This window comes from Rhagoletis zephyria, unplaced genomic scaffold, assembly GCF_001687245.7.
Source record: "Rhagoletis zephyria isolate East Lansing unplaced genomic scaffold, Rhagoletis_zephyria_1.1 Rzeph_scaffold_01523, whole genome shotgun sequence".
In the NCBI taxonomy this organism is placed as follows: Eukaryota; Metazoa; Arthropoda; class Insecta; order Diptera; family Tephritidae; genus Rhagoletis; species Rhagoletis zephyria.
In genome coordinates, this window is record NW_016158607.1 from 45,802 (window position 1) to 58,327 (window position 12,526).

The window sequence follows — 12,526 nt, forward strand, 5'->3', positions numbered from 1 at the left end:
ATTCTTCATCGCTTGAGCTTGAATCGGAAACAAAGAACATTTTTGCGCAAAAATATTCAATATAATAATAATCACACAGATCTAAAGAACGTAACCTTTTAAATAAAAATTGTAAACAACATGAAACAGCTGATGCAAAAATGACAAAGATGGTATTTCCTACATTAATTTATCGATAAATTGTCGACGTCGTCTCAACACGTTTAGTCAGTACCGATTCTGCGTCGATGTGATGTCGACGTCGACACGAAGTGATGTCGACTGAAAAACGACGACGATGTCGACGACGCCAACCGTAATAGGGGGGATTATTACGAAAGTACATATGTATAGAGCGTGTCAGATGTGGCAATATTTCCAACTTTTCCACGCAATTCGCTTCCAAATTGAGAAAGATAAATTTTATTTCGAAGTGGGAACAGCCAGAAAGACCTTTCTGTCACATTTCGGAAATCAGTTTCAGAAATAAAAGTTGCAAGATGCGACTACAATTGAGAGAACGCAAATCGATTTCGGAAATATATTTCAACTTGCTCGTGCTGCATTAGCAATCGGAAATAAAAAAAAAAAACTTTCGAAAGACACTTTACATGCAATTTCTCAATTTGACAGCCTTTCCGCATATATACTTCCACGTCTGACAGGCTCTTTTGTATCGCTATGATTTTCGTATTTGCTTCTCTACCCTCCCCGGGACATGATTTTTTTATTAGATCGATATATGCATTCATCACCGTTATGCGCTTATTCGTAATAATTAAAAAAATACAAATTTAACCAAAGTAACAAATAAATCAACATACGTGAACACCCTTTAAAAGATGTCATCGCCAGTGCTCGGATTAAACGAAATTTTTTGTGTTATATGGAAAAAATTTGGTACATTTGAAAAGAATATAGTAGACCTCAGTTTAAAATTACCTGGTTTATTATGGCTGCGTTTCTTTATACATTCCGGATAATCCGATTTCACAGCCGGAATAAACAGAATGCGTTTGAAATATACGTCAACATATCATCAGGAATGTTCTAAAGAATAAATAAACAAAAAAGTTTATTCCAAACGTTCAGAATGAATAAAGAAATGCAGCCTATATGTTTTTTTGTATGTTTTACTAAACATAAAATATAATAGTGTGGAACAAATTAATCATGATAAAAACATTATGTTAAGTCGCGACATTTGAACCAATTTTGACTACTTTTCTTTTGTTTGTTTGATATTTATTAATTTTGTATGAAAGTTTACTTCATTATCTAACAAAAGCTTAAATTTTGAAAAATTTTCTACTCGAATATGGGGCATTACTCCGAGCACTGGTCGTCGGGCCTAAATCAGCAATCGCTATTGTGAATCTGCGAAAATAATGATCAAAACAAAACTCCCAAGCACACAATTGTGACCAACACGAAAAAAATTGATTAATTTTTTATTACGAGAAAATTCAGCAAACATCATTTTATTTGAAAATAATTTAATACTTACGACTGATAAACGCTAGGGATTGTCATCAATCTTCTAAATCATACATCGAAACAAATATGTCACTCGCACGCGTACCTCAGCTGCGTATTGTACAGCGGGATCTGAAATGTCGACAGGGATGCGGATATTATGGAAATGCTCAATTCGACGGACTCTGCTCCAAATGTTTTCGCGAACGTAACGAAAAAAGAAAGAAAGGTAAGTTGCAGCTATACAATGTAATTAATAGTAATGTTAATAATATTGCTAAAGCCGAACAAAAAGCAGCCACACCTACTACAAATGCTCCAGCTGCTGCCACTTTTAGCAGTGGAGCTGGACGTTTGTCACCACAAAATCTCTTGGGTCGTTCACTAAATAAACGACAGGAAAGTATGCCAGAAATTTCGACTGGCACTCTTACAAAGAAGAAATCTCTAGTGCCTGCCGTATTTCAAAAAACATTACAATCGAGTACACAAAAGAGCAAAAAATTAAAGCAAGAGGGTAAGATAAATATCACGAAAGAAATCTGGGCCAATCAATTAATTGTCATCGTTTTTAACAGCAACAGGGCAGAGGTCATATGTTCCAGATCCTACCGAGAGTCAGTTCATGCTTCAATTGCGTCAATTACGCATACCGGACGATGGCAAACGTAAATTGAAGAGCGAGATACAACGTTTGGATAATGCCATTAGAAGCTATATGAACAATAATGCTAACAAGAATATAGACGAGCTTTCAGAAATGGTGCAAAATGCATATACTAAGCTCGCAGATATTGTGCACAATGATCAGCGTTTTCAAATTGCTACCAATGAAGATCGCGAAAGTGCTATAGATTTCTTTGAAAAAGTTGTCATGACACAAAATCACAAGTAAATATCTATCTACTTTGTTCAAACTAAATTAAGTGATTACTATCATAATTTGCTGTTTCGATAGATTTCTCTTTAGTCCGTATTTTACACCCGATGAAGAAAACGATGTGAAAATCCAAAAACGGATACGTCAACTTAGTTGGATAACGGCGAAACATTTGGTATGTAGTATTGACGAAGTTAATGCAGAATCCCGTGATCTAGTTTACAATGCCATAACTGGTACGTATGCTTACACAAAACATATACTATGTAAACATATTAAATATTCCATTTCATTTATAGAGCTAGTAGGAATCGATTCTTATTACTCGCCTCAAGAAAAACTTGAATGCACAGTACGTTGCTGTCGTCATATCTTCGAATTGCTTAAACATTCAGTTGGGGGGCCCGCAAGTGCCGATGAATTTCTACCCGCGCTTATTTTCGTCGTCCTCAAAGCAAATCCAGTACGACTACATAGTAATGTAAATTTTGTTACGCGCTTTACTAACGCATCAAGACTAATGAGCGGCGAAGGGGGCTATTACTTTACAAATCTGGTAAGTAAAAAAATCTTTAATTAATAACATCAGTCCAAATGTATACATAAATAAACCTTTTATACCTAGTGCTGCGCAATCTCGTTTATTGAGAACTTAAACGGCGAAAGTCTGGGCATCTCGGAAGAAGAGTTTGACTCGCTTATGTCAGGCGACAAAGCATTTAGTACACCTTGGGAAAGTGCTTTGCTGGCGTGTGAGGGTTTACATTTAATATCCGAAAATATGAAGCGTATGGAGTCTTTGAAGAAACGCAACAGCAGTATCGCAGCTGGTATAGAAAATTTCCGTAGAGACCTTGAAGAATTCCAGGTATATATTTGGCCGTCGTCTGATATCTCAAATTTGTTTAGATTTTACGTACGTTTTTCGTTATATTTTTTAGCGCGAAATCAGCGATAAAGTGGACGCATGTATTTCCAAAGCCCCGCTAACAATCCTGCCCATAAAAACGCCATCTCATCTAATCAGTAAAGCACGCGCACATCTTTCCAATGAAAGTGAAGTATCCGCATCGCTGGGACATTATAACGCTAATTTGATCGCAGCTATTAGAGCCAAAAGTCAACCATCCAAAGACATTGCAGAAAAATGCCTTCCTATTCCCCTATCGTCTACAAATACACTGGAAGAAGCTACTATAGAAGACGCTGCCCACACATTGGCGCTTAAGGACACCAGTATTACTTCAGTGGGCCGTTTGTCACCTCTACCACAGGCACAGCCAAATGCAGATTTACTATTTACGTCCCCTATTTTCAACTATACACCTTTTGATGCAGTTTCACTGCTAGATGATCACTCTGACTCCACTGATGATTTTGTACTCAATACTGATCTGCGAGGCGGGCTTACGAATGTAAATTATGACTTTGACTTGTCTGATCATAGTGCAGAAAATAGTGTCGCCGAGGACTTGAAGCTTAACTTGGAAGAGTTCGATCCCCTTGCTCAAAAGCCAGAAGAAGAACCAGGGACCGTAATATCAACAGATTTAAAAACACCAGATAACAATATTAGTTTATTGGACAGCGATTCACCAACAAATGGAACATTGCTGCCATCTCCACTCAAGCCTACTGTTACTGATTACCGTGGTTTCTCTCGTTTCGAAATTCCTTCGATTTCGTGCAATACCGGAGACTTCGCATCACTCAATCATTCAATAAATGAACAGATTGATAATTCTGGACCACCAAGCGTATTATCTGAAAAGGGATTTAAGATTTAAGCTTCGGAGTAGTTTGCAGTGTAACCATTGGTGATGCAGGCATTAATGCTTCTAACCATCATACATTTATATATAAAAGTAAGCGGATAGAATGCTTTCGACATATGAAAATAAAAGGCTAAAGGAGGAACTGTTTTTATAAAGAACTTAGTAAAATGTAGCGAATTATTTAGATTATAATGATAATCCGGAAATAGTTACATAATCATGCATCCGTTTCCTGAAAATAGGTTCACTGAGTTTTTTTTTATGTTCGATACCTGTGTGTAAGTACTTGGTAAATATCGGGTATAAGGTGCAAGAATAGGTAGATTTACTTGTTTGTAAAAATGATGCAACTTCAAATGGGAAGTTCCTTCTGAATGTCGTAAATATCAGAATGGAGAACTTCCTAGATATACTTTGCGAAGCATCAGGGCTTGAATCCCGTAACTTTGAAACGATAGTCGTTCAAACGATACTGACAAAACGATGTTGTCAAAACACTGATTTATGCATTTGTGTTGCTGTTACTTGTTACTGTTACTGTTACGTGAAGCAAAACTCGAATCGAGTTGACGATATCGCACAAACGATCAAGCAATTTTTGATTTTTATGAAGCAAGACAATCTCGACACGATATCGTTCAGACGATTGTCGTCATATGTGATTCATGCCCTGTATTCTCTTCGATATATCGCATATATCACTCCAAAAAAATAGTTCCAAAAATGCATCACTGATTGTGAATGCTGACAAACGAACTGCAGCAGTGTTGCCATTTGAGCCGTTTTCCGGCTAGATTTAGCCGGTTGCGATAGCAAACAGCCGGAGAAATTTCGATTTAGCCGGCAGCCGATTTGTTAGCCGTTTTGCAGAAAAAATTAGCCGTTTTTAGCCGATTTTGCTATTTCGCCTTGTTTTTTTAAAATTCAAATATGTATATATGTTTCCATTTTTGACTAAGCGACCCAAAATCTGTTAGAAATGGCTACTAGCCTTATCGTTGAGAACATTTTCATGCCAGGCAGGGTTGTATGAAATTGTGCCGATTTCGCTTATTTTTTTTTAAACGAAGAAGGGATTTTCTTCATAAAATGTTTGTTATAAATGTCTTAATTTTAAGTGTGAAGTTTTATTCGCAAACTTAGAAAATAAGAAATTGTTTCACTGTTAAGACACTCAAGATGCGTTTGTGTTTGGATATAATGCCAACAAACAGAATAAATATTACATGCAGATATTGTCTTCCCAGATAGTGCATATTCAATTCTGCCTAAATTACAAAACATCATTTTTGCCCACTCCCAAAGGTTTAAGGTAAGGGAAAAATTGATATTTTCAAGCACAATGTACATACACATATGTATTTTTTTAAACAAACTTTTTTGCTGAGAACTTATTTAAATTCCATAAACCGAATGCCGGCTTGAATTAAAGGAACCAATACTGAAGTGAGTCAAAATGAAAATAAAAGAGCACAAATTTCTATGTAAAGCAAAACTCTCTGGGAATCCTACGAGACATCTGCCGGTCGTGTGACCGGTCATCTAAATGGGAGATCTGCAGTCTTTTGGCATCATATTTTACATCAGAATTGAAGGGATTTCTGAAAAATCTGACCAGTTCTTTTGTGTAACTGTGATTTTGCATCCCTTGTCAACATATGGCCTCGGTTGATGTTAACTTAAGGTCGTTGTTTTACTGCCTTAAAATTGAAGGGAAATTTTTACAGAGTTTTTTATGTGTATTGGTTTCTATTTGAGTGTATTGAGAATCGGTCAGTCTGAAAAGGCCTTGTAGGGAACACAATAGGTTTGTTGTCGAAAATCCAGCGAGAATTATCACTCAAAATATCAGATAGTAAGGAAAAATGCTCCGAAATTCTCTCCCATGTAGAGAAACTTGCAATTTTCTGTACGAACGCAAATTTGCAAGTTTTTCTGCCAGCTAGTGTCCACAGTTGCATTTTAAACAAAAGAAATTTGTATAGAATTTTTAAAATTCTTTCAGAGGGGCAAAAAACAGGATCTACGTGTATATATCCTGTCAGTCCGACTTTCTTCAATATACGTTTCAATTTCTTTGTCGGGTTTACTATATCGACTCTGGTTGAGATTGGATTCCGATTAAGAATACAGTTTTTTTGCCGAGTACCTTTAAAATCATTGGAATTAACTAAATTAATTAAGTAAACAAGCATTAACTTACATTTTTCATTTTAAAATCGCTCCATTTCGTAAATTTTTAAATTTAACGAACTTGTTTATTCAAATTATCGTCGACAAAAAACCCAACCATGTGCCACAATCATATGTTTTTCCTAATTACAAATTCTTGCTGGCAAAATTTTTTCCGACTCGAATTTGTAACTTCTCTCCAAGAAATAGTCATTTTTACTCGTGATTTATTTAAATAAAACATGTGAAATTTAGATTGAAACATTTTAGCCGTTTTTAGCCGGTTTTATTTGCCAATTTAGCCGGTTCGTCCAAAAAGTTCTGGCAACACTGAACTGCAGTCACAATAGAATAAAAACAAAACGAAATGCCAAACACAGTCGATCCGATTGGCTTTCGATTTGTCCAACGCTGTGATTTTGTGTGCGGAGGGATTGTGGACTTTTCGAAGGAAGCTGCGAACTAATTATTTCCAAAAAACTCAGTTAAAACGCATGCAAAAGCATAGAAAAATGGGAAAAAGTGCCGACGAAAGGTGGGTGCAAAATGGCCAAACTGTTTGCCAAGTTCTACCAGAGTTCCAATATTTTGTTATGCAATTATTTGAAAATGGAGGGGAGAATATCATAAAATAATGGATAAAGTGATTTGAGTGTGTGTCGTGCGTTGACGGGATATGGAAGCGATCTGTGTGGCCGGTTGTTATAGGGGCGGTGCAAGTGCGGAGGAGATTGGCGCCTAGAAGTAAATAATTTATATACGACGCCGTCTGATACGTTTACACTGTTTCTGCTTTTGTCATTGCCTATTTGAAGCGGCTTCTATTCTGCGCCTCCCTAAAGCACATCATCAAAAAATATTTAATTGTTTTTGAAAAAATGTATATTTTAGTGCGCTGGTAGTAATATTTAGTGCGTTAAATTGGGGATTACCTACAGCGCTGCCCTGCATGCATGTACCACATTTTTCTGCGGCGACTACTACGCAATATTGTAACCGAGACCTTGAACTCAGACACGCTCGCTTGATACGCCTATATGGTCCTCTGGCTTCCGCAGCCTACAAACAAGGCTAGATTAACTATTTTAATAAGTATTTAATAAGCTTGTTATTGATTTCATTGATATATGCGCAATATTTAGTATGTAAATTTTCGCCACGAATCGATCAATTAGCATAATTGTAGTCACCGATAAGCAATCTTGTTTTTAATCTTTCATAAACCTACATTTACACTTTTTATCTACTATTCAAATTTGATTTTGCTTTTATAATAGTACACCAGCCGCACCTACCTTCCGTATCATTCGTGAAGTCTACGAAAGCACCAATGCACATGAACGCTTTGAAGCTGAATTGGACAAAGCGTTGGAGGCTAAGGTGGACTATATAATAATTGAACCACCAAGGCTCGGCGACGAGACGGGGCGTTGGATAACAGTTGGCAATTGCTTGCACAAAACTGCTGTAGTTTCAGGAGTGGCTTCGCTCATATCAAGTTTGCTTTGGCGGGATCGACCAGTTATCGCCGCTCCTATGTGTGCTGTGTCACTTTTCTGCACGGGTTTATATACAGTATCGTGGAATTATGATCCCTGCTGCCAGTATCAGGTATTGTATGATTAGTAAACAATGTGTCATACAATTATAAACATGAATCCAAAAACATTTGGCTCACTCGGATTTAATGCCACACAACTTTTCCTTACAATTCATATTGCAGGTAGAAAACGATGATGAAATACTTAGCAAATTACCAATCGGAGATGTATCTGCGCCTGTGATCTTAGGCTATTCTCCAAATACCAAAACAAAGTACTTGCATCGCAGCATTACTCTGTTCTCAGCAGCATTCTGTGCATGGCAAATCTGGCGATCTTACAAGTAGCTAGGTTTACCAATGGTCCGCAGTATAGTATGAGGAGAGTTGCATGCAAATTTGTGATTATAAGAAAAGTAAAATGTCAATGAAGCATGATGTACAAAATTAGCATATACATTTTCAAATGCCACACATGTAGTCACGCCACGCCACTATGCTCTCACGACCGCAACCACAACCGTAACCAACAGCAGTACCCAATTATCCAGCACAGATGAAATCGGAGACTCCGCAGCAGCGATAACAACCGGAATAGCTCAGAATGGATCAAGTAAACAGTTGGCAGTTATTGATCGAAAGACATCCCAATTTTTTTCTATTTAATATAATTCACTAATTTTTATTTTATAAATTTTTACAAGTAATAAGAATGAACATAAGTAAATAACGCGCTAGTATAAAAACGAAAGCGAAAATATGTTTGGGATTAATTTGGATGTTACACACTTAGACAACATTTGGTCATTGGCATGGAACTTTTAGAGAAAAGAATAGTAATTTTTTTTTTGGTATATTCCAAAGTTTTGCTTAGCTGAAAGTTAAAATGGTTGAAAGGCAAATTTTTAAATTTTTATATTTTACTTCGCTTTTAAAAACTATATATGTATTTGCTATAACGCTGTGTTCCTACTGTATCTTTATGAGCTCTTTTTTCACGATTATGCCATAAAGTGAGTATGGAATTTCCTCGGTCATCTGCATTATACTTACCATTTTGTGTAAAATAACCGGCATTCAGCTGCAGGAAACTACATTCTCATTGAATAATTTTGTATTGTTTTATTCGTTTAGGTTATAAAGCCAACTAAAAAGTAAATAAGTATAAACAAAAAAAAATCCAAATAAATGTTTAGTAATAAAACGATAGATGCAATTTCGGAATCGACTTTTAGAAGATAACTTGTGTTAAAAAAAAAAAAAAAAAAATTGTTGCAATTGTAAAATATTCAAAAGTAGCGAAGACAAAGTCAAACGCCATAAAACTGAAGAAAAGTATCTAAATACACACTAATATATAAAATAAAAAAATGAGCTAACTACAATTGAAAAAATTAGTATGCATTTTTTAAAGCTTACGATAAAACAACTATGGGGTCAAGTACTTAGAAACAGATACATATTGCACGTTTAATAATATAACGAATTATTACAAAATTTAAGTTTTGTGGAAAAACGAAATCAAAGTTTTATCATTTCATACAGTTGATATACAAAAAAAAAAGATGGAAAGACACTTATCTTTGCCATATTTGGGAAGTTTGGTTATCGGTTGGACTAATCAGTAAGCAGTATGCTTTTGAAGCTTATTAATTGCTTAATGAAATCTCCAAAAACGTAAATTTTGAGTTACATCTCTATATGATTAAACGTGAGATATATCACTGCGTACGACTTTGTTTAATGGTGATTAATATGTTTGTCTTAGAATTCGATTAAACGCAAATACCGAAATGCGTTCAAATACCTACATGCATCTTGTTTGCGTATGGATATGTTTGCAATTTGTAAATAAGGTAATCACTTTTAAAACAGCGCCCCATTTTCGGCTTGTATATGTTACTTTCTTTTCTTTGATACTCTCCGAGTTTATTAAGACTTCGTGGCAACTGTACCCTCAGAGTCGACGTAATGTAGGCAGGTTGATAACAATGGTATGTGCATAGCAAAGGATTGGGTACAGTCCAAAATTTATGTAAACTTAAGAGAATAAAAAAAAAACGAATGCACATTACTAGAGAAATATCAAAATTACATACCGACTGTTGCAGCATACAAGTTTCCCAAAGAGTTTTTGGGGAGGGTTGCTGGAGTTACAGTCCTTGGCCAAATATAAATCTGGGTCGTTCCGGTTACGTAGACCCGGCTGTCGTGGGAACGATATTTCTTTAGTGTGATACTTCTGTGTAAACATTTTTGGTAGATGGTAGATATGTATGTACATGTTTAAAGGCATAGGTAACACAAAGGATTTTAAATACCGGCTGCATTCTCATAATCCTAATCCATACAGCAGATGTGGCATTGTAGGCATGCATATTTACAACTCGATGCAAATGTAAACTCATACACTTAGCTCTCCTACCTCCGCACATATTAAGTATATACATAAGACACTAAAACGGCAATCAAATTGCCTACAAATCTATATTCGAAGCATATACTAGTGCATGCATTAATATGCAATCTTAGCCATACACATGTAAACAAATATCTGCTCATACCCTGTAGGAAAATGTACTGGTCGCTGTTTTTCGCTTAGATAGAATTTTACAGGATATTTTGTAGTCGTAACTGCATAAAAACTGGTCAAAGAGTTTAGGGGAATGCTGCTCGAGTGACAGTCATCGGCTAGAAATAAATCTGGGTTGTTGCGGTTATGCTGTCATGAGGACATTTTACAGGGTCTCGTGATGACCGCTTCTACTATGTATAGATTATCAGATCGAAACGTGAAATGCCGGTCTAGGACCATCTCTCAATGACAACGTATTTTTTACAAGCGTTATCAAGAGATTTGTATTCAAAAGCAAAATATTTACCTATGACTAGTTGCGATGCTGCATTCAGAGCGAACAGAGTACCAGTATTTTTAGCCAAAAAGTCCTCTATCAAACTCAAAATACAATGAAAATTTCCTACTGGCCTACATTAAAAAGTGAATGCACACGAATTAAGGTTGGTCATCTTTATATCAAACATACTTGGTTTATATTTAGAGGAGATATAAATTTGGGTTGTTCCGGTTGCGTAGACCCGACTGTCGGAATCCCAAATTCAGACATCGCGGCATAAAAGCCGGCTTTAAAGCTGAAAAATAGATGGTGAGTTTTGATCCTATTCTTGCGAGTCTTTTCAGAAGTTGGCGTATTGTGAATACCTGGTCTATGTTGGCTTGAAACCTACATATACTTAGAAGGTAGATCAGACTTAAATGCCTGTTTCGTCGCCGAAGACTAGCTGTCAAAACGACGTACTCCGGCCAACGACAGGATGCCTTGTTATATTGGCTGAGCACCATCTTCACAGCGAAGCACAAATGCTCCCTGTGAGAGAGCACACCAAAGTGCTAAGCCAGCTTGAGGAAGAGCCTCCGCCCAGGCACGTTAGAAGGCTTATTTTCGAATATATAGACGTGGTACAGACCTACACAGAGGAACAACCTTGGGATCCGACAACATACCGACGAGTGATCAACGGCACTCATAAAGAGTCGGTACTTTCGACCTATGAATGCCGTTATCGTAGCCCAATTTCCACCCATTGTAGACACTGAGTTTCGAATGACACGAGAACCCGCATGACTCTGGCTCAATTGTGGTATGGATACTGTGGCCGCCTAAACAGCTACTTATCCAGACTCGGGGCCCCAATATCCCAAATGTGTTTCTGGCATGTGGAGACTCCGCTCACGACACCAACCACCTCTTAACATTGTCAACTGAATTCCACTCAGCCAACACCCCTCGCCCTCTAGTCCATCTTCGTCGAAATAGCTCGTTTCCTAGTATCTATTGACCTTATTTCCGTTGATCCTGTTACTTGCCATCCAGATAAAGGCTTGGAAAAAAAAGTTGTGATCGCCAAAAAGCTATTTATTTATAACCGATTTCAAAAAAAGGAGGAAGGTTATGAATTCATCGCAATGTTTTCTAGCTTTTTTTTATGTATGTATGCTACCGAATAACTTTGGAATACGTATATTCTAACAGTGACTATATCGGCGGACCACCCTAATGTGCATTTGCATCGCATACATATGCATACATACATACATACATACCATTTCAGTCCATATGTAAATACTAAAGAGCTGCGCAAAACCTTCTAAAAGGCACACTTTACTACTATGCAGTACTTCCAAGCGGCGTTCTACAGGTAGCGTTAACAGCAACACAAAATATTCTATAGCAAGCTGCGCAACAATACAAATACTTCAACATTCGAAATAGAATTTGCTACAGCGAGGATAGCGCTTGAGTTCTGCGGCGAAGCAAATTGTAACTAAAACCAAAAAGAAGGGTTGAAGTAAAATAGCGGCAAATCATAGCAAGACAACCGAGTGCACTAGAACATTTGCATGTATGTATAGCAACTCATTACCAATTTTTAGCGCAAGCCACGCAGTTCGCAGTCATCGTCAAGACGAAGATAGAAATGAGTGTTATGGATGTAAGCAAAATTTAAAACAGAGTGTTATTTTTTATTTGTGTATACATACATACATAAGTGCTAAACATTAAAAAAATATGTATATATATAAAATAGATACATAGATACATAATATATGTACATATATGTAGGAGCAGGCAAAATCGCAGATGCTAAGCCCAAAACAAGACAAAGAAAAGCGTGGTAAAAAAG

The 12,526-nt window shown here is 36.7% G+C and overlaps 2 protein-coding genes across 3 annotated transcripts; both read left to right on the plus strand.

Moving 5' to 3' along the window:
• Positions 1 to 1,321: 1,321 nt before the first annotated feature.
• Positions 1,322 to 4,257, plus strand: Rabex-5 (Rabaptin-5-associated exchange factor for Rab5). Of its 2 annotated transcripts, none has more exons than XM_017617950.1 (7): positions 1,322 to 1,684; positions 1,754 to 1,972; positions 2,034 to 2,346; positions 2,414 to 2,571; positions 2,635 to 2,891; positions 2,961 to 3,203; positions 3,277 to 4,257. In XM_017617950.1, exons 1-7 carry the CDS (start codon positions 1,543 to 1,545, stop codon positions 4,120 to 4,122), a joined length of 2,178 nt encoding a protein of 725 aa, XP_017473439.1. In that variant the 5' UTR covers positions 1,322 to 1,542; the 3' UTR covers positions 4,123 to 4,257. The 2 variants fall into 2 exon arrangements, with proteins under 2 accessions (XP_017473439.1, XP_017473438.1); XM_017617949.1 differs by having other exon boundaries at positions 1,323 to 1,684; positions 1,739 to 1,972.
• Positions 4,258 to 6,643: 2,386 nt separating this feature from the next.
• On the plus strand, positions 6,644 to 9,121 carry Pmi (Transmembrane protein Pmi). Its single transcript, XM_017617936.1, has 3 exons — positions 6,644 to 6,817; positions 7,560 to 7,893; positions 8,006 to 9,121. Exons 1-3 carry the CDS (start codon positions 6,777 to 6,779, stop codon positions 8,168 to 8,170), a joined length of 540 nt encoding a protein of 179 aa, XP_017473425.1. The 5' UTR covers positions 6,644 to 6,776; the 3' UTR covers positions 8,171 to 9,121.
• The last annotated feature ends 3,405 nt before the right edge of the window (positions 9,122 to 12,526 follow it).